The sequence below is a fragment of the Leptodactylus fuscus genome, chromosome 4 (genome assembly GCF_031893055.1).
Source record: "Leptodactylus fuscus isolate aLepFus1 chromosome 4, aLepFus1.hap2, whole genome shotgun sequence".
NCBI lineage: Eukaryota > Metazoa > Chordata > Amphibia > Anura > Leptodactylidae > Leptodactylus > Leptodactylus fuscus.
In genome coordinates, this window is record NC_134268.1 from 19,777,387 (window position 1) to 19,804,703 (window position 27,317).

The 27,317-nt window shown below is 43.8% G+C and overlaps 1 protein-coding gene across 1 annotated transcript; it reads right to left on the reverse strand.

Moving 5' to 3' along the window:
* Nucleotides 1–1,366: 1,366 nt before the first annotated feature.
* Nucleotides 1,367–27,043, reverse strand: ATAD2 (ATPase family AAA domain containing 2). The gene is made up of 28 exons (XM_075270127.1): nucleotides 26,806–27,043; nucleotides 20,113–20,270; nucleotides 19,876–19,922; nucleotides 18,749–18,914; nucleotides 18,549–18,651; nucleotides 17,780–17,870; nucleotides 16,835–16,969; nucleotides 15,836–15,959; nucleotides 15,232–15,339; nucleotides 14,992–15,100; nucleotides 14,575–14,690; nucleotides 14,290–14,464; nucleotides 13,898–13,986; nucleotides 13,092–13,251; nucleotides 12,409–12,499; nucleotides 12,001–12,312; nucleotides 11,653–11,785; nucleotides 10,836–11,022; nucleotides 9,997–10,182; nucleotides 9,482–9,617; nucleotides 9,196–9,392; nucleotides 8,509–8,668; nucleotides 7,696–7,818; nucleotides 7,342–7,491; nucleotides 4,870–5,175; nucleotides 3,979–4,112; nucleotides 3,646–3,774; nucleotides 1,367–3,222 (listed from the first exon to the last, which is right to left on the reverse strand). The coding sequence occupies exons 1-28, from the start codon at nucleotides 26,989–26,991 to the stop codon at nucleotides 3,187–3,189; spliced, it is 4,047 nt and encodes a 1,348-aa protein (XP_075126228.1). The 5' UTR covers nucleotides 26,992–27,043; the 3' UTR covers nucleotides 1,367–3,186.
* Between the last annotated feature and the right edge of the window lie 274 nt (nucleotides 27,044–27,317).

Genomic DNA, 27,317 nt, shown 5'->3' on the forward strand with positions numbered 1-27,317 from the left:
TGACCTTTGCCCTTTGGAGGAGGAGTCCTGGAAGTGACAATATGGCCTCCACAAATATATCTCAACATCTGATCCAGTCTGTCTGGGATGACATGAAGAGACAGACGGATCGGAGCAAGCCTATATCTACAGAAGATCTGTGCTTAGTTCTTCAAGACAGCGGCAGGAACCGGCCTCTGGGTGTTGTCTTACGGCCTGGCTTTCAATCTTCTACGCATGCACAATCGGCTCTGCCCGTGAGCCTCGGGCAGAGCCGACTGCACCTGCACCAAGAGCTCGCACAAGCGGGCACAAAAAAAAATAAAAATGGCCACGCACATGTGCAGTCGTCCGATTTCGCATGTGTAGAAGATTGAAAGCCAGGCCAGAAGATGACGCGTAGAGGCAGATTCCTGACAATGATGGAGGCCGTGCTGTAGAGTTCTCTCGCAGCACTGGGGACGCCCCCAGTGCTGTTTGAGCACTGGGGCTCACCCCTAGTGCTGCAAGATAACTCATTTGCATAAACACAGAAAACGGAATATGTACCGAACAGCGGCGCGAAGACGACATCTAAAGGTAGGAGAAGAATAGCCTTTCTTAAAACTATTCCGACGTGTTCGTTAGAAAAAAAAGGAATTCTAATGATAGGATCCCTTAAATTTTGTTAGGGAGGTAATTTGATGGAGAGAGAAAAGAGAAAAAAAAACCCCGCCAAATCAGCCATTTTGAATTATTTTCCTGCTATGGCATTTACTGTATGGGACAAATGATTTTAGTAGGGACATATTCAGACTTGAGATGTTTACTATTTTTTTTTTTTTTTTTAAAACCATCACCCACCGAAAAGCAAATAGAAAGTGAAAGTAACCACTCAGATGCATCTGAGAGATTAAATGGCCATGGTCAGAGTCATCTCTGATCATGGACAATGCCGCTGGGTCCCTGCTGTATGAAACAGCAAAGACCCGTCAGCTACTTCTCACCAGGACGTAACTGTACATCCTTGTGCGCCTAAAAGTTACATAAGGTTCACACTACAACTGGATCCAGTTCAAAAAGTGTCCATTTAATTAATTAAAAAAAAAAAAAAAAAATTTTGCCCACCTGAAAAAACAAAAACAGTCTTGGTTGAAAGCGGACACTAGATAAAATCCAATTGAAATGAATGGAAATTTCAGATGGACCAGCTAGTGTCCGTGGCTAAAATCTTGTATGGACAATAGCCACGGACACTGCTGACAGAATTCAACAGTAGCGTGAACGCCTCCTTAAAGTTTAGGTGCAGTCTCAGGGCCTTTAAGCCACAAACATGAATTGTGTGTTAGAAAACCTCCCAAACACATTTATAGTGACAACTTTATTATAACAACATGATAAACCGACTTTGTAGAGAAGAAACAAATACCAACAGGGTAGAGAGATGTACTTTTATACATAAAGATTGCTTATGGGTAACAGCCAACCACCGTCAGCACAGCATTGTAACACGTTTTTAGGCAAATGTACAAGACCAGTCCAGAGTCCAATTCACAGCAGGGTCATACGAAGGTTCTGCGGGTTCTGATCCAGTGTTCTCCTGGACTTCTTTTTGGCTATTCCACTAGTGAACATTATATACCCAACCTCTTTCCAACCCGAAATGGTGCATAACACTACATTTCATTCAACTGCATAGAAAACAGTAAACTTTAGATTTTGCTCCTAGTCATCCTCAACACTGATCCAGGAATATTCTAGTAGTCAGGTTTACAGCTGTTTCTGCAAACCTGACTACTGCTGTCAACAGGGTCAGCTATTACTAGGTGGGTGGTCAGAGCTGCATATTTGTGGATACAATGACCTTTCATGGGACACTCCATGTCATCTTTAGCAACATCGTCCGATCTGGTACTACAGGGGCACTACCACATCAAGAGCACGCAAGTCTATGGTCACAATACATATGTTGTGCACCCTTCTAAGGCCCAATTCACATCTGCGTTCGGGCCTTTCCGTTCCTCCCAATGTATGAAGAATGTGGAGAGTATAAAGTCCTGCAATCAGCACTTTTCTCTCCGCATTATTCATGCGGAAACACAGTCGAAACCACATGGACCCCAGTACTGTAATCTATGGGGTCCGCGGGTTTCCTTAGGTAACCGATTTTTAATGCCGATTAGGTTTCCGTTGAGGGGGGTGTCTCCAATCGTATTTTCTGAATGGAAACCCGTACCTAGATGTGAACCGGGCCTAAGTTGCTCAATACCTCCAATTCTTCATCAGTGTGAACACATAAATAAAGTAAATGTATGCATACAGAAGCTAAATGCCCACAGGAGATTGAATTTTTCCCAGGATACGCACGCACACAACCATGGGTGCATCCAAGCTGGGGAGGGAAGTTTATCATGGAGTGCAGTCAGATGAGACTCCAAGTGTCATCCGAGTCAGTCTATGTGGCTTCCAGATAAAAGGGAGCAGAATAGGACCTGCACTATCACTATCTGTGTTATCCCGAACCCCCAGAGATAGGAATGCATTGTGAAATAAGCTCCATAGTAAACACAGCCCCAACTTAGAGGTCTACTCAGTCATGTGCATGGGACCCTAGACCATCCCGGTCACATCAGTTCTGCATTATTTGCTAGGATACCATAAAGCAATACTAAAGGTGCTGGTGCAGTTTGGGAATTAGTAGCCGTATGCGTTTACTGCTATTTGCCCTGCTGCACTTGGCAATAAGGGCACAACTGATGCGGCAGGGACAAGGTCAGAGGGCACCTTCAGAGTTTAGAGATGGATTCGGCTCTGTCCAGGCCAAAATGCACTGTTACAGCTCCCTAGAAGCCAATGCTGTGGGCAGATGCCTTTCCAGTGAATTCTATGGGACTACGGCTAGGTGAAGGTTCAAGAGAATAGAAAACTTGCAAACATATTTTGCTGTTGGTGGAAACTCAATCTGGAATCCCTGGGGCATATGGTGAAAACAGAAAGTTGTTAGTCATTCAAACCCATAACACAAATTCTAGGAACAAAAAAACAAAGAAAATAAAAAATAATAATAAAAAAAAATTTCATGATTATTTACATTGTTGATCCGTAAAACCAACATTTAGAACAAAACTTCTGAATATTTTGTATTGGCTTTGAGAATATGTACAGGTAAACAGATAATATATTAGATAGATGAAATCTTGAGGCAATTTACAAGTTCAGCGCATGGTCTTAAATCCGGAAATGCGAAACCTCCTGCTCCATTTCCTAAAGGGGGAAAAAAAGGAAACATAAGTGGATGGAAACACAAAAAGGTCTACTTAAACAAGCCCCAAAATAGTCTACCCCCATCACCTAATAGTCTATTTTATGCCTATCGCTCAGTAAAGACTGAGAACTAGAAGAAGTTGTTGGTAAATTGTGTTTTAGGCTAAAGCCGCGCGTAGCGGGACACAGGGATGGGAGCGCTGCGGGTAAAATGGTAGCACTCTGCCTATAGGAAAACCACCAACGTTTCTATAGGTATCATTGATTGTTTGCAGTGTTTCTACATTGTGTGGATGGTATTCTCTACCACGTGGGGCCCCGGCTTTAAGGAGGTTGCCCATGCTTCATTTGTTAATGGCGGGTGTCGGCCATTACTACTTCATCATACGTTGGTTGTTTTGCAGGTGCGCACACGGACCTTACCTTTAGTAACTGTGTTTTATCATAGTCTTTGCGATGCCTGTAAATGCACTGGCTCAGCAAGGCGTATAACTTCTCCAGTTGTAATACATTGTATCCGCTGCTTTTATCTACAACTTTGTTTAAGAGCTCCTGGAAGAGAAAATGGGGAGGAAAAAAAGTTACAAATTATTCAGTTTTACTGTATAGCGCCACCTTTGTCCAGGCCCTTGGATTAGAGCAGCACTAGGCAGGGACATTTATTCCCCCCCCCCCTTCCTTTTAAACGACAACCTTAATATTTCTGCTGCGCTTACGAGAACGCTAAAAAATATAAACGAAAGATTAAAGACTTGCCTTAAGGTGCTCAGGATTAACCTGAAGACTCTGCACTGGCTCAGAGAGTATGTCCATGATCTTATCCACACTCATAAGGTTCTGCTGCTCCACCTGTGTTTGTTTGGCACGGGTCATCCTCAAAATATAGACATCTATTGTGTGGGAAAAGAAAACACAAGTGGGGGGGTTAGCACGGCTCCAATATCTACAATATACAAGACTAAGGCCTAATGTATAAAGTCACATTAAGACCAAATAAACAGTCCTGCATTAGCCAACGACTTGTGCTTAAAGGCAGTCTATTCGCAGGAAATGGCTTATGAATGGTGATAGAGACGAAAATGGGGCTCCAAAGCTAAACAATTGGGGTAGATTTGGAAACTACAGAATCAACGCTATAGAGTATTGGGATCAGCAACTTTCAGTACTCCTGTGCAACTACTGTGAAACTACAACGCCCAGCATGCTCCATTCACTATTAGGCTGGTCTTACATGACCATAATGGTTTTTGCATGCCGCAATTTGCTGATCAGCAACGCTAATTTTCACTCTCTGCAGACGTCCGTGTCGTGCCATGATGTCCGTGACTTTGCAGACCTGTGGTATTCAGTGCGGACCCCGGTCACGGCACAACACACCACGGATAAAATATCTGGTGGTATAAGAGGCCACACTGAATACAAGGTGTCCACAAATGGTCCGCAACTGAGAATCCACACTTGTGGATTTAACTTACGTTCGTGTAAGGCCAAGCTTTATGGGAGTTGAGCAAGTAGGAGAGCTGGGACTTCTAGTTCCACAACATCCAGAGTGCTAAATGAGGTCTACCCTTATCTTAGGCTGACCAAGTATAAACTAAAATATACAGGACAGTTATTAAAATATAAAAAACAAAGCATACGCCATACCATTGGACTCCATGTGGTCGCCATTTTCTGTCGGTGTCAGATGTTCCACAGGCTCCTCCAGGGCATCCTTAGTGGGAGAAGCATTTGTGGTGTCTTTGGGCACATCGTCTCCCTGTAAATTGCCATTTTCTGCCTCCATTGACGACTCATCTACAAATTCTACTTCTGTGTGATCTATACTGGACTCCTGAACATCACGGTCAGCGTCACTTTCTGGTTCTTCATTCTTATCGACCCGTGAAACCTTCTTCTTTTTACCACACAAGCCGGAACTCCAGCGGTTTTTACGCTTATATTTTCTCTTTGCTATATGGAAGGGAAAAACAAAAAAGTCACATTATCTTTCAATTAAACATCACAAGTGCAGATTAAGGTAACCAAGGCCACATAAGTCACAGTGGGATCACACACATTAATAAATTATATATATCCATCATTACTAGAGATGAGCGAATGGCGTTCAATCGAATATCAGGCCGTTCTAGGTATTCAATTACAATCGAATACCACGCGGCAAACACACTAAAAATTCGTATCCCCTCCCACCTTCCCTGGCTCTTTTTTTGCACCAATAACTGTGCAGAGGAGGAGGGATAGGAAGTAGGAAAACGTAGGCATCGGAAAAAAAATTGGAAAAAGTAATTGGCTGCCAAAATCAGGTGACCTCCAATTTATACGAATAGCGGATTTCAGATTTGGGTAATATGGGACTGTGAACTATGTGACTGTGAGACAGGGATAGGTGTACTGGCAGGGTTAGCTAGGGATTACCTTTATTTAGGTGGGAAGGTTACTCAAACAGTTCTTTGGGGCTCTATATACCTTCCATGCCAGCCCGAGATACATGCAAGAGTACGGTCAATGCATTCCTATGGGAAAAAGTCAGCTCCCGCACACCGCAAGCTGCCAGCGATCCAGACTAGCATATGGTGCGCTGCCACGATGTGTTTGCATTGAACTTACCCTCGCATTTAGCTCTGGCTGGCAAGGTCTCATCACTTTCAAACTTCACCTGCAAGCACATCTCATGGCAGCCCATTATATGCTAGTTGGGATCCCTGGCAGCTTGTGTTATGTGGGAGCTGACTTTTTCCCATAGGAATGCATTGACCAGAGTTGACTGGCTGAATGCCATACAGTGTACAGCATTCGTCCAATCAATGCTGTGTTAAGGTCATGTGTATATACTTTTTATACTTTATGCTTATGATGAAAGCATCTGCATCCAAAGGTAATGCCATGCAATGTTTGAACTGCTTAATAATGTCCTTTTGTTTGCGCCGATGTAAACTATTTTCTGATATGAGAAGACACTGGGCGCCATACCAAAGCAAGTTTATGCAAAGTATCAAGAAACAGTATATGATAAGGAGTAAGACTTGAGCCTGCGCAGAGAGTCCAAAGGAAAACACAAAGGTATTCTTCAGTTGTTACACCAAAAAAGATGATTGGACCATGTCTGCCGCATAATGCTACGAGTACAATGATGATTGGTCAAACATATACTCTATAAGATAACAATAAACGCTTGTGAGACAGTCTACTCTGGTACACCTGCCGCGAGTAGCTCTGTGCGCAAGGAAACTGATAATTGACTATATTGTGAATTATTCTGTGTCTGCGGTACCAGCGCACACTCTTAATTTGGAAGACACCGATCGGAGGTAGAAGGGCTGAAACATGTCCTTGACAGCTGGTTCTGCTGGAGGCTCGTCTGTAAGGAGGCGGAGTCTAAGACCAGTCCACAGCAGTCTCCATTGTGGTCCGATCTCAGATGTAGCAGAGCTGTGTGCTGAATTATGCTACATCTCATATGTAGCAGAGCTTAGACTCCGCCTCCTCCGGCAGAACCAGCGTTGATTGGCCAAATGCTGTACACTGTATGGCATTCCGCCAATCAAAGCTGGTCAACGCATTCCTATGGGGAAAAAGTCAGCTCCCGCATTATTAGTGGCATAATACAGTGACTTGGGCTTGTTAGATGCCCCCAGACACGCTTCCCCTGCTGTCCCAGTTGGATTCCAGAGGTGTTGGCATCATTTCCTGAGGTGTCGGCATCATTTCCTGAGGTGTCATAGTGGACTTGGTGACTCTCCTGAGTCGAAGAGTGGGATCCCCTGAAACAAAGCTATAGACTATAATGGGATTCGATATTTGTTCGAATAGTCGAGTATTGAGGGGCTATTCGAAACAAATATCAAATATTTCACTGTTCGCTCATCTCTAATCATTACACATACATTATATATGTATAGGATGATATACGTACACTTTCTTTTTTGACACACTGACATAAAGGGAGACTATTGTGGGGCACCTTAAAAAAGGGGGTAACCTGAGGTCAAATCAACACTGGATTATTAACACCCCAACCCCACACATTTTCAGCATGTCCTTTGCACTTCAGAAAGGCCATAGATTGAAATCCACTGAGTCATTCACTACAATCCAAAATTAAAAATGTCCACCCACCTGCGCTGGGAGTACTCGCTGCCACCGGCAGAGCAGGCCCGGACACCCTTTCTGAGTTTTCCGAGTCGGGTTTCTTTGCATCCGGAGTAGTAGCATTTTTAGGCAGAACATGGTAATAAGAAGGAAGATACTTCGAAGAAGCTGAAAAACCTACATAAAAAGATTCAGGAGTCAGAATTCACACACACACAAAACGTGACATATCTAATACAATAGCTGAATATACCCTAGGACAAATAAGAGGTTAAAAAAAGTCTAAAATTCGCTATAGGTGGATTACACCAGTAGAGGGAAACTAAGAAATCAGGACAATAGTCTTAGCACATCCATCTATATCCTCCCCAATACACTTACCTCTCTTTCTGCGAGATTCCTGAATTTCTTCACAAAGCTTTTCAAACTCTTCATCCAACTCTTGTTTTATTATTGCGTATGTGGCGTCTCTTAGCGTGCAGGCTCTATGGCGAATTAGACGGTCTGAAAAGTATAGAAATGTATCATGAGATTAAACCTGTACATACTATGGGATATTCCCTCTATAATGGTTCACTAGAAGACCGATCAGAAACACAAACTCAACCTTTGGTAATACTAAGCCAAAATCCTTCACAAATTAGTATTAGTAGTTTCGAGGTTTTAATCCAATTTTTTTTTCTTTATTCAACAGGGGAACGGTTTTATTATTGGACATGGTTTCGATGGGAAAGTGGGTCACTAAATTCAACAAAATATTAAAGTAAAGCCAATGATGGTATAAACAAGAACGTCTATAGAAATCACAGTTGATATCCAGTAGGTGTGATGCTGAGCTCTCAGACACTGTCCAATACTCACAGTGTCAGTTCGGAATCACACCCCCTTGTGTACACTAGCCCAAGACCGCCCATTTGACAGTAGAGGGGCTAATAAACATATCTGACACCAAAACTAATTGATGGGGAATGATTGGTGGAAGTCCTGCGTGAATGGAGAAGCAGCCAAGCATGCGTGCGGTTACTCCGTCTTTACAGGATTGCGCTCAAGCTTTCTCAGTCCTTCACATAGAGGTAAATGAAGTGTTCAAACGCCGCTGCACTAAGATGAAGGAACACTAGACTCCCATTCTTGCGATCCTATGGATAGGGCACAATCGGAGTACCACCCCATAAAGCACAAAAATCACCTTACCCCCAGGATCCTTGTCTGGATTGTACTCTAGTGCATTGCTGCATATAAGATCGATATCTTTCAAGTATTCCTGGACTGTTCGATATTTATGCAGATCAATTTTGCTTATTATAGTTGAGAGGTCCATTGGTTGCGCGATCACTGTAACATAATCTGGAACCTGACGGAAGAAATAAACAAAAAAGGGGAGGGGGGAGAAGAAGTTAACATTAGAAAGTAGACGTATCTGTAATAATTACATGTATTCTAGTAGTGGGGACGAGTCACACCAGCCTTAGTTTTAGAAGTTTAGTAAAATGGCCATAAAAGCCAGTCAGTCATTGTACAGGGCATATAGCTCAGCGGTGGAGAACCAATACACCTGAAGAAGGGCGAGTTTGGCGCCCGAAACGTGTAGTGCATGTGTCTGTAAATAAAGCCGTTTTTTAATACATCAAGGAGAAGCGCATTTCTTTCACATTATTGGATGGTTGGTGCATCTGTGTTGGGTCAGTTTTTATTTGCCATTGTACAGGGCACGGCATGGTCTGTTCATTAAAAACAACAATTCAGTGTCCGCCGATCCCATGACTATAGCTTTGTACTGCACTGCCAGACCGTGTTATGTCTTACAGAGAGTCAATATGAACACAGACTAATTGTAAGTTCATCTGCCTGGAGAATGCAAATATTATTCTATCTTTTTACCTCTTCCAGGTCCACCGGCTTTGTGAAAGCTCTGAAGCGTTTATCAATAGAAAGCCGATGAGTGACATCTCTGAGGAAAAGTCGCAGCTCACGCAGAGAATCTTCTTCTTGCTCCTCCAATCTCTTCAGCTCCTCGGCGGTCAGCTGCCGGGGCTCAGGAGGGGGAGCCACTGGTAAAATCTCAAGGGCCTGCAAAACTAATCATAAGGGAACAAGTTCATGGCTGTACACAAGGAGAGGATAGACAAGATCATATAGAACTCTTACACCCAGAGACATCACTAACCTGCCTTTTTCTTTGAAGCTGGAGGCTTGGCAGCTTGATTCAAGATAAGATCTTCAAAGAAAGCTCTCCGCTCATCCTTATTGGGTAGGGGAACGTGAAAAACTTCATCGTAGTCGTCCAGGAAAAGCTCTTGCAGCTATAAAGATAAATGGAGACCAGTATGTGTAATGTATAACCGGTGACGCAAAGCAATATAACTGGTATTATCACTGACTATTTATTTATTACAATACTTGTCACATTTGTAGCGCAGATAAACTAACATGTACCAGAATTCAGGTGTAATTTGTGCCAAAAATCTGGTTTATCTCTTTCTATATATTTAAGACTGTCTAGTCTAAATTTGCACCACAGTTCTAGTTCATCTGCCCCTGTATCTTTTCCAATATTTACGCTTTATAACACACAGTACCAAAGATATAGCTGTATATAAAAGGAAAAACGCAGCCATTGCAACCAAACGTTTCACTTGGCATAAAGCTGACCTCTATGGCTACTGTATAGCTTTCTCTTACCTCAGAGGGCAGATCAGCATAGCGGACATCACTGGTTGCGAGTAGAAGAATGGGAGAAAACGATGGGATGTTTTTGAGCAGAGTCATGAACGTTGCCTTCAGGGTGTAGCTGACAGTCTCCCACCACAGATGAATGTGAGGAATATAAAGGATGCTCGGAGCCGTTCTCTTTGCCTCGCGGAAAAGCTGTTCAGAAAGGTTACAGTGAGAATTACATGACAAGTTTAACCCAGTGCGAGTCCTGTGCCACAAGTGAATACCGCGGCCTCAGGAAAGGAACTCGTTACGTCCCCACTTCCTTATCTATAGCCACAAAGTGGCCTCAGCAGTCACATGTGGTGCAGAACATTTGCTGGCAAAGACATGGGTGCGCACTGAGCTGTAGACCAGAGCATTGGGGACTAGCAAGTAAGATCCCCTTCCCCCTGGATCCTCAAATTCATGGACAACCCCTTTAACAAATGACATTCTATTACATCATGGAGTCACTAAGGTGGTATGGTAGGAAACCAGTTAACCAATCAAATCCCTTTGGTCTGAGATTATTGGACATTTATCAGCCATTGTCAACAATAAATGGCAGATAACCTTTTGATCTGTCAGTCTGGATGATAATTGGTAATAACACGTCAATTCTTTTGTAGACGCCTCATCGGCATAATATGCAGTTAAATCTAGAATACGCTAAACTCCACTTAGAACCCAATTGTACTGAATCAAATAGGAACAATTGTCGGAATCAGTAAAGGGGCACCTACTGAAAGATGCAAAGAGTTGGCAGATGTCTTGCAAGATACCCTGTAAAGAAATCTTAATGCTAAACACAAACTTGTTTTTACCTGTGCACAATTTTCTTCTGGAGAAACGACACTAACACCAAAGAGAACGGCCAAGTCCAGTGTGTAGACGGTGAACTTTTCCAAAGCATGTATGACGGCTGGAGCCAAGTGTGTCCCCTGACCTAGTCCTGGGTTTCCCGATAACAGCATCCTGGGCCTGTATGATGTCGGGTGCTGATTTGCATTTCTACAAAAGAAGGATAATTATTATTTCTATTAAGCAGATGCAATGAAAAAAAAACCCTGACTTTACCGACTTCTGCAAGTGAAACATTCGCATGCCGTGCGCATGCCCCAAGGCCACAAGAAAATGGCCACCTACACAGCTGTGTAAGTGGCCATTTTCTTGTGGCCACAGGGCACGCGCAGTCGGCTCTGCCCAAGGCCTAGAAGATTGAAACCCAGGACAGAAGACACAGGGAGAGGACTTACAGAAGAAGATGGAGGTGGCGCTGGAGAGTTCTCTCGCAGCATTGGGGACGCCCCCAGTGCTGCGAGAGAACTCATTTGCATACCGGCAAAAAACATGATTTCTATGGAATGGCAGTACGGAGAAGACTTCTAAAGGTAGGAGAAGAATAGCCTTTCTTAAGGCTATTCCTACGTATTAGTCAGAAAAAAAGTAAAAAAACAAAAAAACTTTGCAAGTCTTCAGTAGGTGATACCTTTTTTTAAAAAAGGGCAATGATAGGCTCCCTTTAAATAGATGGCCTACCCTAATGATAAAGTATCACATTAATGGTAGATTTTGGCTGCAACTTCATTACTAAACTATGTTCAATGATCCATTACTAGCAAATCTAGAAGCCAAACTCACACACTGAGATGAAGAACCTGACGATTTTCCTTTTGGCCGTTGGCAGGCTTGTGACCAACCCCGTTTTCGAACACAGATGGCTGATCCTCATCGCTATACAGTAAATCTTCATCCAGCATGTGACCTGAAGATCCTGAAAGGGCAAACCAAATGGAATTAGAAGTGAATCCTTCTTGGAGATATCTGGCTTAATAGGCCCATTCATTTGCGGCAGGAAGCAGAAAATGAAGAGAAATCGGAAGCGGACGCCGTCCTCAAATTCCTCTTCATTTGCTGCATCTACAAAGCTAAATACTAAACTGAAGTCCAATGAATAGCAGTTACACTAATAAAGAGAATGTTACACACCAGATTCTTTGTTCTTGAGACCGTCGTCTGCATGGGGGAAGACCTTCCTTAAAGAGACCAAGATGTTCTGAAGAGTGTTCTTGAGCAGGGGCTGAATAATGGAGGACAGGGCTTGGCCCGGAGACACTACGGCTCTCTGTGCTGCCGGGACAATCTTCTGCATGGCTAATATGAAGTCTTTTGCACTGATTTTAATAGAAGACACATCGAGTAATAACTTGTCTGAGGTGGTGTATATCTGAGGGTATCGTCTGCGCAAGGCACACAAGGCGGCTTCTGCACACACCGACTTAATATCTGCCCCACAATAACCTTGAAGGAAGAGAAAAAGCAAAACCAGTTACCAATGACGGGAGAGGCGGCTGCACCTGACAATATTCCAAGGATCTACATAAAACACATTCTTACCGACACATTTCTCAGCTAATTCTTGCAGAAACGCTTCGGATGGTTTGGGATTCCAGTCCTTCGTATGAATTTTGAGAATTTCCAGCCTTGCCTAGAAATACACATAAGTAGTACAGAGAGTGAACACCACAAGGCTATAAGAGATAGTAGGGATGAAAAGCAGGCTTCTGAGTTGGACGGTGTCAATTTTAAGAAATATAAGGGTAAGTTCACAGAATTTGGAGTGGAATTTGAGGTAATCAAAAAAAAACCCAAAAAAAACTGCAGGAAGTGTCCTGAATCACTGCAGCTCAAGCCTCACATTTGATTGAGCCGTGGTATACAAGGGTATTCAGATGTGCAAACCACACAGCACAAAGCAGAAACTCGTCTTCACCATTCTGCCACAGGCGGCACAGGGCTGGTTCTTAGAGAGCACTTTGAGGTGGAAGACCACATCAATTTCCTTTCCAAATTCCATTTCAACATACTGTAATGCAAACAACCCCTGTATCAGGAAGGGCTCAGTGTGTTGAGAATAACCCCAGATCCCTTCCTGAGGATTCTGAGTGGCCTCAGTTGGTCACGTGCAGGAGGTAAATCCGCCATAAGACTACCTCTTCCAGCCTAATAAATAAAATTTGAGCCAGGACAACCCCTTTAAGAAAGACTGAAGAATTTTTGGTGTCAGTTTCGGCACTTACATCTTTATCTGGCAGGTTGAAGAGAAATTCCCTGTCAAAACGACCGGGTCGCCTGAGAGCTGGATCTATAGAGTCAAGTCTGTTGGTGGCTCCTATGACCACAATCTCGCCTCGGCTGTCCAAACCATCCATAAGAGCCAGCAGTGTGGAGACTATGGAACTGACATAAGAAAAAGGTAAAAATTAGTCTTGTGAACAAGGACAAAAACCAAGCATGACTCAATCCAAGTCCTCCAAGACTAAGTACTGTTAGAGGGATTAATGGAGGAGCATTTAGTCATGAGGACCCCAATTTATAGGAAGAATAGTCACATGCAGCTGGGCAGAGCATGCATAGTCACAGTCCATTACAAGAGTTGTCTTAAGATGAACTTGCCTGATCCGGAAAACTCTTGTTAACGGACCAAGGCAGAGTTCCCACCTGGCTCTGACTCCTGGGTGATTGTATCCTAACACCTCCTGTGTCTCTCCGACCTCTCCTTTCTTCGCCGATATCACTAGTAATGCTAAAGGGGTTGTTGACTAGAGTGACTAAAACCAGCCCGCCATAGCACAGGCAAGTTACTTGTGAGATCAGGGAAGGAGGAAGGGACAAGAGCAACTCAGGGATCAGAATTAGGCCAGAACCAGGTCTATCAAGGGTCTGCCAGATTAGGCAAGTAACCCCAATGTCACAATCTGAGGATCCCATCAGAGTTGCCATACGTGCCTTAAGTCTTACGGGTAAAAAATAAATAAAATGTTCTGATTGGTTAGTATTTGTCTTAGAACCAGAACATTGTACCATTCCAAATAATAGTTCTCACCTATGAATCTGGTCTTGTCTGCTTGACCGTACAGGAGCCAATCCATCAATCTCATCAAAAAAGATGATAGAAGGACGCATTTGATAAGCCTATAGAAGAAAACAGGAAAAAAAAAAAAAAAAAAAGTTAGAATTTAATTTCATATTCTCCAAGTGTGAAACTAACTAGAGAGATCAGGGAAGACCCTACAGTTATTAGAAGGTCGGTCAGGTAAGCCGTTACCTACTGGAAAGGACTGCACCGACTGGCTAAGACAGAATTTTTAAGGCGCTCCAGACAAAATAGGGACTACGGAGTATATTAATTAGATCTTGTATCCCAATTTTCTATTAACTGGCACACAAAAACCTCAGCAGATTCTACAGAAGGTCCACCAGAAGAGCAACACTTACCTGATCAAATAATAATCTCAGCTGGCGCTCAGACTCTCCAACCCACTTGCTCAAGCAATCTGCACCTTTCCTCATGAAGAAGGCGACTCTTCTATCGCCCACACTGCACTCGTTGGCCAAGGCGCGAGCGACCAAGGTCTTGCCGGTACCAGGAGGACCATAGAATAAGCAACCTCTGAAAGTATTAAAGTAAAACATAAGTCACAAATACATCAAGTCATATAGGATATGCAAAGCACAATGACACACCACCAATAAAGTGCTTACTAAGATCTCTGAACCTACCGTGGAGGCTGGATCTTAAATTTTTCAAAGATTTCAGGATAGAGCAATGGGAAAACCACCATCTCTTTCAAGGAGGCTATATGTCTGGATAGTCCTCCGACGCTGCTGAACCGCACCTGACAAAACAAAACAAAGGGTTAATTCAACAGATTTGGCACATGGCTGAAAATTAGGACAATGCGGTGACGTCACATTTTACTAAGCACTTCCGGTAATCCCGCAATACTCCAGTCTACACCACACTGAACCGATGACATCACATCAACGAGACGTGACCGCAGCAGTGAAAACACTTTCTCCAGTGACACACCAATATCAACAAAGTAGCACAACAGAGGCAATGCTAGAGCAATAAGCAAAGCCTCTTGTTATTTTACACCACAGCCTACTAACTAGAGAGCAGGCGTCCGCACTTACAGAAGTGTCAATTTGCATAGGATCAACATCAGCAAGGCTGGCTCCAATTTTCATCCGATCTTTATGTACACCCTTCAAATCATCTCTCAGGAAATTCATCGGAAGGCACCTTAAAGACAAAAAAAAAAAAAAGTTACACCACTTATCTATAGCACCGGATTAATGTAATTGTAATTAATGTAATGTAATTAATTGTTCTTGTCACAACAATGTCTATAGACCAATAAGGAAACCACGTACCTGCTGATGGCCTTGTTTCGGCTCCGATTCAGACGCCGCTCAAAGTGCTGTTCATCGTCGGACGAGGACGACGATGTGGAGTCGCTGCTATGTATAGCATGTCTTCGCCTAAAACATGACATTATATTATCCTACTTGACACGGTTGCAGAACAACACACTTGCAGCAGATCAAGACCTTGAAGGGATTGCATAGGAATTTTTTTTTTTTTTTAATGGCCAGGTGTCAATGGGAGTGGAGATGCAGTATATAGTATACGGATCCTGCCTGCTCCACACACTGTGTAGTACGGGGACGGGAAGCAGCCTCCAAAGTAGCTGATCGATGTGATAGCCAGCTGTTGAGCCCCAGTGATCAGACACTTATGTTCTTACCAATGGCCATAAAAAAAATTAAAAAAAAACACCCAACATTTTTTCTCATTCCATTCTATTATATAACATTTATGGAAACATCCCAGACTATAAGAGTAACCATGAACCCTACAGCTACCCCTCTGTTGACAACTAGGTACCCGTCATCACCATTCTTACACTCTATGGTAGTCACAGGGCTCTGATCAGCAGCAGACACTTACAGTACAGATATTATTAAAGGTCCTAACCTGTTTATCCGCCTCTTGCAATAAGGACTTCTTGGACCAGCGGATCCAAAGCGGTAAGTTCTCCTCCTCACAGGAGACGTAGAGGTAGCGTAGAACATATCCCGCTTCTTATGGTGTCTTGGTTCTGTTTATAAGAAAGGTTTGGTTGGTCAGGAAAACATACAAAAGTACTGCACAAGGTGACAGACAGGCTTGCCCACACTCACGGCTGCTGGAAAGCCGGGGTAAATAAGCCATCGCATTTGTGAAACATGAACACAATTTCTGAAGGAGCACAATGTTATTTACAAAGGGTGCTATTTTATCCTATTTAGAGGAGGTGAATGACAGCTAACAAACGGTACTGAAGGATAAATGTGCTCAATATGAATTTATATAAGCAGAAATGTTCCTCACTTGTGCAGACAGATCAGAGCTTAGCATTTAAGCAGAACGCATTAGCGCAGAGCATTTACAAGGACTGATTATTAGTTCTAAAACTTTTTGGCGCACACACGGCTAGTGATAACACTGCTCGGATTTGCTTGGTGGAGATCAGACTTCTACAACCCCACCAATCCCCTCTTAGGCCGGACCGCAGCTGGAGACAAGTTGGCTTTAAAACAAGACCAAGATCGCAGTTCTAGCGATAATAAAGTCCAAAATACAAGCAATAGGATGAGATACATCCTAACTAGGATGTATAAGATATGTATAGATAGGAGAGGAGCGGGGAATGAATAGCATGCTCATGCCTTGTTCTTACACAGATGTGGCCGTTCCAGTTTCACAGAACTGATGGCCTAACAAGAAGATGGGCCGTCAATATCAGGTAGGTGGGGGACGGCGGTTTTAAGGTGCGGCAGCGACTACACTACGTAACATGACTTTTGTGTAGATATTGGGTACTATGGGTTGGTATAGCCTGCAGTATTCTTGTTCCCCTCCAGCCTCAGCACCTTCCACCATTTTACTTCCTTTTTTTTTTTTTTTTTTTTTTTTTTTAGCTTTCTTGCTTACCATGTAAGGGAACTTGATAAGGCACAGCGGTTTTTCTTTGTCTCAGCTCATAGCGTTTCTGATTGTCTTCTTCTCCATCTTCGTCCTCATCTTCATCCTCATCATCTTCATGATCCTCTCCTTCTTCTGAGGTATCTGAAACAAACAATGTTTTGACTTCAGTCCTTTACCAGCTATTTTACACTACAGTAATATGGCTTCTGGTGGAAGTCTGCTTCTCCCATAGCCACAAGGTAGGCCATATTGTAAATCAATGGAAGCCTAAGCAATGGTATCCCATCAATCATGAGTATGGGGTCTTTCATCCCCAATACAAAGAATGAAGTGCGTGATGCCCCTCCAATCACCAATGGCGCTGCCAGAGATAGAGAGCTGTAGTCCACCATCTTGGGCAGTCACAAACAGGTTAATGGAGCCGCAGCACACCAGTATGACTGCCATGCCACTCAGACGGTGTACCGGGGATGCCAATTCTTGTGATCAGTGGGGGTCTCAGTGGTCAGATCAACAAATATACCCTTTGCACAGGGTAGGGGAGCCAAGTGTGGGAAAGCAACTTTAATTTAGTCACATAACCCGATACATCTGTCTGAAGTTCATCGACTTGGAACCACTACTAATATCCTCATGGCATATCCTAGAAATGTATTAGAAGGGAAACTGACAGAATCTGTCAACAACAATCAAACAGGACTAAGTAATTCCGAGGAACCACTAACAGCTCTACATGGTTGTGGTTAACAATATATACTGGGTCTTTGTTCTAGGCCAGGGGAACCTTGAAGACCTCTGCTACAGAAGCCAATGTATTTACCATCATTGATAAAGAATGAAGGCACACATACATAAAGAAGGAGCGCTTACTAATCCATGGACATCTGTTTTCTAGTGTAGATGTAGAACATGGCAACTTAAAGCCCTACTTACATGGACGCATCAGTTTACCTCCACTTTCCTCCTGATTGTCTGTGGTTTCTTCATCAAGTTGTGTGGCCTTGCGTTTACTCTTCACACGAGAATACATATCAATATTCTCCTGAAACCAGAAAAAAAACAGTATTAGAATTTGCACAACTGATCTAAATTGTATTTTTGATATCAATATCCAGCCCCAAATTCTCCCCCCAACATTGTGAGAATGGGGTCTCTGTACATGGCTTCCCCATACAGTGCTTTGGGAGTCCATGAATGGAGTGGGAGCGTGGCATGTTCTCATGGCTGATGGGGATCGAAGTGATCAGACTCCAGCTAATAGACAGAGGTCTCAAGGAGCTCTTACTTTGGAGGACTCATTTTTATTACAATGCATTATACTTTTAGCTTAACCTAGTACCTGCCAGAGTCCCAGCAGCTGAACCCCGCCAGCACATTATTAATAGAGCTCCCACCAAATAGGGACCTTGCATTGATACTAAGACCCATTGCACACAAAGTCTGAGGCTGTCTTGTGTGTGTGCGATGCACTGTTGTGATGTAGGTCCGATCCTGCTCCATGTCATCAGATTAGAACATATTGGAAGCCTCCCGAGGAGAGTGCATCATGGAAGGCGCTCGGGTGTCATCTGCTGCAGACGGCACACAGTCTTGTGCGTGGGGCCTTAGATTATCATTGAATATTAAGGCATTCTGTGGTAATCTAAGGCTCTTTACAGGTGTCCCTTGGAGAGCCAAATGTATTTAATAAGAGAAAGACCAAAAAACAAAAAAAACTTACTTCTTCGGTATCATTAAAAACTCCCAAATCCTCCAGTTCGCGCAGTCGTCTCCGACGCATTTTCTTCATATCATCCATTTTTTGTAGAACGGCTTCCGCAGTACTGAAATGCAACAGTTTGCTCACGTTACACAAGAATTGCAGGTCAGCGTGGTATTAGAAATAATTTGGATAATTTATCTTTGGTCACATACACATACTTTGTTATAAGTTTGTCGAATAGGACGGACTGATTGGTGGTCGTGTATCTGCTCCTCCTAATTCGGCCACTACGGCGAACTTCGACGTCCCCGTTGACCTCATGTGTGTCGGCTTTCTCTGCGCTCCTGGTTCTCAATGATCTCTTCTCTTCGGTTGGGAGATCATCTAATATTTAGGGATTAAAGAAAGAGATATATATATATATATATATATATATATATATATATATATATATATATATATATATATATATATATATGAAGAGCTCAACGGAAAAATGGCCTAAGTCCAAAAATCAATATTGTGAGAAAAACGAAATTTAAAGTTTTAGCCTAAAGCAAACGGGCATTATTGTGGAATATATCTATCCAATGTAATCAGCTAATGAACACCGTTAATCCTAATCATAAATTGTATTATTTATTAAAAAATTGCAGCTTCATGTATAAAGATTATTTATTTAATATTATTAATTAATTACTACTATTATTAAACGATGAAGAATAATAATTACCTGCCTCCCTTTTCGGCGCTAAACATGTGCAAAAGTCGATTTAGAGCCTTTTAAACAATAAGACAAAGTTTTTACACTAATATAAACAACAGACCGGAAGTCACGATTTCAATGAAAAAATGACCAACGAGAGTGAAGTAAGTAAGTTTGTATTGGACTTAGGCCATTATTCCATTGAATGTAAATTCTTCTGCATTGAAATATATGGACTTAGGTCATTAATCCTAGGTACCTTGTAAACCCAATGCATAGAACGAGGTACAAAGAAGCTTTCTAGGTAATAATTTGAAATATGACAAAATGTGGACTTAGCCCATTTTTCCGTTGAGCTCTTCATATATATTTTTTTTTTTAAGAAGAACTAAAGACAGGACATGGCATGGTCATAGAACACTTGAAGACCCTTGTTCTCATGATCATTGGGGGTCCCAGTAGTCAGACAGATATCCGCTAAGGAATAAATATTAGTAGAAAAAAACTGGAGCGGATTTTGAGGCACCTCAAAAATTAGCTCTGGATTACAGGCGCAATCTGCTGCCATGGTTTTCAGTGTGGGCCAGTGACAGACGTTCCTGAGGCGCCCTGATTTTTAGGAATATATAGACCACATACCTTCTTTGCCATTTGTTGTTGCATCTGCTTGCAATCTGGCCAGTCTCCTAAAAAAGACAAAGAGGTTTTCAATGCTAATGCTAAGCTTTAGACATCACACAACTGCATTTGCTAGTGAACACTACAAAAAATAAAATAAAAGCTGAAGTTAGAGATTGTGCTGTGATCGTGACTTTTATCTGCTGATCTCCTGAAGGTACATCACAGATCAAACACCGGCGTGTCAGATGTACGCACCTAGTAAATCTTTTCTCTTCGGTGTTACTCATGGCCAGGGATTCGTTTGTTTTATCCAAACTTGAATCTGAATGGTTATGACCATTTTCTGTTTTCTTCTTGGCCTGTGAGCGCAGTGCATGACCGCCGCTATGATCATCTTTGTTCGAGAATGAAGCCTAGAAGGAAATAAAAAACAACAAAAACATGTGACTACTCTGCTGTACACCATACCATCAAAACATCACATAGATCAAAAGCCTAACTGAACGTCAAAACAAAACAGAACGGTCAAACGTGGCGAGGATCTCCGCAGGAGCGGACAGAGGCGTGTGACATCGGAGCACTATGTAGTATTATAGGGCAGTCCACTACAAAGCAGAGGAGGCTTCATAGTGAGGCTCACCTTGGTTTTTGGTGCCTTGAGTTTGGTTACCCTTCTATGGTCAGTCCTACAGCTTTAGGACAATGGGATGCATCAGCCATCATCCCTGTTACAGATAGCGGTGAGGTGGAGGATGATCTGGTTACAGGGACACAAGTCTTTTGGGACGAGTTAATATTCCAATTCATGATTTATATGTCCCCCTATGGGATACACGGATTCGCAGAGACTTATGTATGTAACGGCTGAGATAGAGGGATCTTGCCACCACGGACAGGACTGTTGTCATTACAGATCCTGATTAATGGAATTAAGACCCCGGTGGTCGCCTCATTTTGCCTGCTGGGGTTGAGGATTTTAAGGCAGGGTTTTTTGGACCGGAATTTGATGCAGAGGCCGCCTCAGATTCCGGACCAAAATAAACAGGTAGCTGCGACTGGATGCCAGTGCACTCCGCTCCAGATTAGGCCCAAATGAACAGGCCTAGTAGGGAGGTAGTGTCTCCAGGTGGACGTTCGGTCGCAGAATCCGCCTGAAGAAAGAGCAAGTCGCTTCTTTTTACTGGGAGCAGCAACAAACCACTCGCGGAAAAAGGAATCCATTGATTTCAATGGGAGGCGGTTGATTCTACATCAAAATCCAGCCTAAAAAACCCCGTGTGAACTCAGCCGACAATTACTGAATGAGTTAGTTGTGTTATATGGAGCAGGTTATGGGTAGAAGTGTGACCAATGGATGAGGAAAGATTATGAATAAATGTGAGATCTGATCTTTTATCGCCCCAGTTGGTGTCTGGATAACTCTTTAATGAATGTGGTTCTTTTCATTACACCCCTAATAATTTCTGGTGCATTTTTATGACCTATTGTTTCTTTATTTCCAGTACGGTGAGACCTTGTGTGATTCCATTGGTCTTTTTTCTGTTAGTTCTTGCTGGTAGTCTTGTATCATTCTTGCAGCTGCATGGTTTTCATACCGACCACTACAATCCACCCCGACTATTGCACTTTATGTTAAAAGAATCGTCCAACTAACATTTATGCACTATCCAAATGACCAGAGATAAAACGTACAATCGTAGAGGGTCCAGTCACAAGGAGTACTAGCGTTTGGAGCCACAGCAATCACATATACACCTGTATAAACGGAATAGCAGTGCACATGTATGACCACTATGGGACTGGCGGAGACAGTACAGAGACTGCAGTGCCCGACTATAGAAGCCAATGGAGTGGTGGTCACACATACACACTACTGCCCCGAGCCTCAGGGGATGTTCGGCACAGGACAATCTATTACTCTGGTCCTTCGGAGAATCACAAGATGAAAATGTTGGGGTTACAGTCATTTTCTTGGCAGGTAATTTAGGACAGGATGAATGTGCAGTGTGTGAATGTAACCTTACATAACTCTGTCCCTTCCAAAACCTAGTGAAGGGGCTTAGCTTTCCCTTTCTTTATATACTCATGTCTTGTACTAACAAATATACAGGCTGAAGGAGTTGGAGAAACCTGGGTCAGCTCCTAAACTCAGGTCATGTAATATAGTTTGACCTCAGAGTGTTTTAAGCGATTCTTACTGCTCTTGAATGCTGTCACTAAGAAACATCAGGCCGTCCGGGTTCACTGTCTGGTTGTCCAAGGATCCCAAGGTGCTGTTGGTCACTTAGAAACATGGGGGAGATTTACTAAATCCATCAGATTTCAGGCTTAATTTGCACCAACGCGGGCAATGCCACACATCATGTGCTTCAGCCCTACTGTCTAATATCATCCTCCATTCACTTCAAGCGGGTAATATGTTCACACAGCAGAATTGGTCGCTGATTTCGTTAGTAAATTCTGCCCTCAAATCAGCAGCTGATCCGGCCTCAATCTATTAATGTTATGTCCACATCTGTACCTGTTGTCGTGGTCCATCCAAGGACCAGAAAAACAGACCAAGATAGCAAACACCAATGATTGACTCCAATTGACTATAATGGGATTCACTGATTGTTTTAAGTGAAACAGCCAGACTTTTAGAACTTTTTACTGCAGCAATTTTCAGCAATCACTGTGACGGAGACCCGAGTACAGATGTGGTCCCAGCCTGAGTAAGTGCAAGTAGAGATGTAATAAGCTATACAATATCATAATAGTATTAATAATGATCATTTTATTATGAAACCTTAGTTTCCATCAGTAACAAAAGCCGGCCCTGCCTGACTCTACAGCCCCGGTGATGCCGCCCATGTTGTGTCCCTGCAGTGAGACTTCTGGGACCCGGTAATTTCCTTTTTACCTCTGGTTAGACCCAACGCTGATTGCTGTCCTGACCTAAACGCCCAGGGCACTGTCTGTACTCTATTGCACTGAGCCATGAGATGTGTGGACTTGGTTTAGCTTGTCAATAAGCCTGAATTCTGCGTCCGTTCTTGGGAAGAGCAGGAATATGTCGGTTATTGGCTCCGGCAGGCCTTTCACTGTATGTAAGGCGTGTAGAACAGTATACGGATATATACATAGTGTGATCTACCCTAAAAACCATTTGCTTATCTGTCAGGTGGCCAAAGGCACAGGTTTACATATCATTTGCCTGATGGGTCCAAGTTGGGCAGTGTTTATAAACTGCTTTTGCATTGAACCACATTGAAATATACACTTTGCCTTATTAACCAGTTATTACCAAAAAGAAAAAAGTCCATATCCTTCCCAATGTATTTTTAACATATCAATGAACCCTTCCTAAATCAGTCATATACAAAGACTACCGAGTCAGACTACGCACAAGGTTTGTATGTAGTCTAACCATGGAGACAGAACCGTACCGTATGGACTTACATACGGGTTATGTCAGATGCTTTGAAGCAGAATGGTAAATCTATATGTCCATCTCCTTTGTCCCTTGAGCAACACCACAACAATGTACAACCCATCACTTACAGCAAGTTAACTACTGAGCCAATTCATCCCCTGCTGGCCCAGACCCAGCGTTTATCTTTAGGCCTCAGTGACATACAGTTATGTGCATGGTCCCCATACGGAAGAACGGGCTCTATGGGCATGTAAAGGCAGAATATACTTCTCACCTAGGACTGATACAATACCAACATTGGAGGAGAAAAGCTCTGTGAGGTTATACGGGTTCACATTGCAGGATGCAGAATCAGGTTGTATTCACATTAAGCATCTAGTTTGCTTTTTTTTATTAAAGAGATGCTTCAAAACACTTTCATTTAGCTGGAGCTACAGACTGTCAATGGAAAGAATGAAGGAGACACCAGAGGTGATGACAACCATATGACGACTGCTCCTCCATTGTCACAACACGGGTGCTGGAATCCCTGCATGCTGGGGACACAAAGCTATATATAGTACCAATAGGAAGTGTGCCCACACACAGGGGAAATGCACCAAATCCTTAGGGTTGCTTCACACTAGTGCTTGTATTATGTCCGGAAGGAGTCCGCGTCGACACCCTCACCGGATGGAATACAATCGCAATTGGAAGCGATGTGCTGTCAAAGCACACGGACTCCATAGACTTCCAATTGCGATTGTATTCCATCCGGAGGGTGTCCACGCAGACTCCTTCCGGACGGAATACAAGCGCTAGTGTGAAGCAACCCTCCAACCCAAAATAGTTTGTTATAACCTAATAATTATTATGTAAGAAGCAACTGAAAAACCACAACAACAAAAAACCAAGCAGTGCGCACAACCAGACAGCTCAACAACCGTACTATAGTGTCCGATTCATTAACTACATGCAGACGAAATGTGTGGAAGACAAAAGTGTAAAAGACGGCACAGAGATTTTTTAATTTGATGAATGAAACATTTAAGAGGAGAGTCACGAGCCCCCAGCCCTACAGGCCGGACAGGAGCACCTGGACCATGCAGAGTTTTCCCCCTTGTGAATAGCGGGTTCTGTGGCAAAGAGATAATTTTTTTGATGATATGTAAATGCACTTTTTGGAGCACACCCCAGATTGGTCCAAAGAGCTGATTGGTATTTGGGCAAAAATTGCAATATCTTGGCAACGGAGAGTCACAGGAAAGGGGCACCTGAATCATGCAGAGGTTCCCCCTCCGTTCTGCAGGGCTGGGGTCTGACGACACTCCCTTTAACCGGGTTTTAGCTGTAAAATTAGTAAATTGGAACAAACACCACATCGGAACTACATGCAACTGTTTGCGGTTACCGTATTGATTATACCATGTGCGCACCCAGGACAGGTGTTACCAGTTAGGCGCACCTCCTGAAATATTTTGTCCTTGTCCAAACGGTGACAACATTCCCTGCAGTGGTTAATCTTTAATCCGAATGTATAAGCAAGTCCCCCGGAGACCCTATGTTTACCATTGCAGAGGGCAGATGGCCGTCTCCTGATGTGCTCGCTTTTGGTCACATGACTGAGTAGAGGAGTCAGTGAGAGCCGGAGCAGGTGAGGCAGCACTCGCAAATCTCCGACAACCTGCTGCCATCTGTACTACTGTAGTAATAAAGCTTTACCAGTGCACTAATAAGCTTCTTTATTCTCTAGACAATCCCTTTAACGAGAGGAACGACAACAAACCACTTGTCAATTTATTCATATGTTTCCAGGAGGCACAACAGAGGAATAGCACACTAAGGTTCGGAGAAAAACATACAAGAGAGAATACAAGTATTTACTAACACCACATCAGGATCAGAGTCAGGACCTTATTAAGGCCTCAGGTAGCGGGCCGCAACGAGAAAGGGCTTCAGCAAAAAAACACGGCAGAAATGCACTTCAATGTTCCCTGCAGCACTTTACACAAAAAGTCCACAGAGCTTTTCTACTTCAGTTCTACTTGTAGGAAAATCACCAGCCTTTCTATAGGTATCACTGACACGCTGCGATTTCGGAAGCCGCAGCATTTCTGCCACACCTATTTTTCTACCTTGTGTGTATGGGATTTGCTAGAACCCCATCCACTTTGAAGGGACTGTAAAACGCTGTGGTTTTTGCCGTGGTGTTTATACCAAGTAGGACCGGGCCCAAAAGAGTAAAATAAAGCGACCTCCAAACTTATGGGAAAATAGAGATTATGTTTTCATGTGAATGGTCCAGAGTAAAGGAGGCTCCCACATACCCACAACACACAACTCACCAAACCAGGATTCTAGAGAAAATTTATATAATAATATAGCTTATATAAAATGTTAAACATACCTGCCAGCCCAATCGCATTGCCAGCTAGGGGACCCAAAGGCACCTTATACACACACCAGCCTGACCCCTATGGCACCCCCCACCACTTACTAGGCTTCTGCTATCAATCTCAACCACCATGGCTGACCCTAAAGCACCACCATCCTCTCCCTACGTAGGCTAATCAGAGGCACAGTCACCCCACCAAGAGCCCAGGGGAGACCCTGAAGAACCATCAGCCCAAACCCTTTAAACTAGGATTGACCCCAAAACACTCCTAACCCCACAGTTAACCCCCAGGACAACACCATCAACAGCCAGGATTGATCCCGATGCACCGCCATTCAAACACCACTGACCCCAGTGCTGACCCCCAAGGCACAGCTAACCCCAACCCCATTCTAGGTGACCACAAGGCACAACCACCCAAACCAATTCTAGAGGAAACCCTAAGGCACAGCCAACCCCAGCCCCATTCTAGAGGAGACCCTAAGGCACAGCCAACCCCATTCTAGAGGAGCCCCTAAGGAACAACCACCCAAACCAATTCTAGAGGTGACCCTAAGGCACAGCCACCCCAGCCCCATTCTAGAGGTGACCCCAAGGCACAGCCAACCCCATCCCCATTCTAGAGGAGACCCTAAGGCACAGCCAACCCCAGCCCCATTGTAGAGATGACCCTAAGGCACAGCCAACCCCAGCCCCATTCTAGAGGAGACCCTAAGGCACAGCCAACCCCATCCCCATTCTAGAGGTGACCCTAAGGCACAGCCAACCCCAGCCCCATTCTAGAGATGATCCTAAGGCACAGCCAACCCCAGCCCCATTGTAGAGATGATCCTAAGGCACAGCCAACCCCAGCCCCATTCTAGAGGAGCCTCTAAGGCACAACCACCCAAACCAATTCTAGAGGTGACCTTAAGGCACTACCATCCACTAGGGCCAGCCCTAAGACATATCCTTACACCTTCACTAGGGGGCCCACTATACATAAAGGAAGCCCCCACACATGACTGCAGAGCAGACCTAGACCCTATAAGCATCAGCAATGCCCCCTCCACAACCACTAATACACTCACAGACCCCAATAGCCGCCCAGTACATTGGCATAGCCCAGCTGTACCAGTGCACTACCGTCCTCAGGGACACCCCAGCCCCCAGTACTCACCCGGCGGCGCTCCTCCTTACTCCCGCAGCTCTGGCTCCGCCGTGTCTGGGCGCTCCTCGTGTGTCTGGACCGGGGGGGAGACTCCAAAGTCAAAAACTCGGAGCTAGAATCGAGCAGGGAGTTGTCCTCAGTCTCCCGGGGCTCGGGGGCTCCCTTAGCGCCAGACGAGCTCCGTAACTGCACCATCTTTTTGCCGCGTACACTTCCAAATTCTGGCGCCACAAACTTTCCCCACACGACCTGCACCGCTGCCCTCAGATCAGTCCGCCGTGGGGCCTTTCTACTAACACGTGTATCCACAAGCAGTCAGACCGGTACCGGACAACACAGCCTGCAACCTCCAACCGTCCCGACCCGCGATAAACAACACTCTGTGCAGTCTCCGAGATGTGGGACACAAAATATACCAAGAACTACTTTCAGCGACGAAACATCCGCGGCGGAGGCACACTCTGAATGGAGGGGAAGATCAGTTCAGTTTTAGCGCGGGAAGTAAATAAAAAATCTGATTG

Coding starts and splice junctions, on each gene's coding strand:
- ATAD2 (XM_075270127.1), bottom strand. CDS start 26,991: ATGGTGCAGTTACGGAGCTCGTCTGGCGCTAAGGGAGCCCCCGAGCCC. Junction 9,618..9,996: donor ATGCTGATCTGCCCTCTGAG/GTAAGAGAAAGC, acceptor TTATCTTTATAG/CTGCAAGAGCTTTTCCTGGA. Junction 3,775..3,978: donor TTAATCCTGAGCACCTTAAG/GCAAGTCTTTAA, acceptor TTTCTCTTCCAG/GAGCTCTTAAACAAAGTTGT.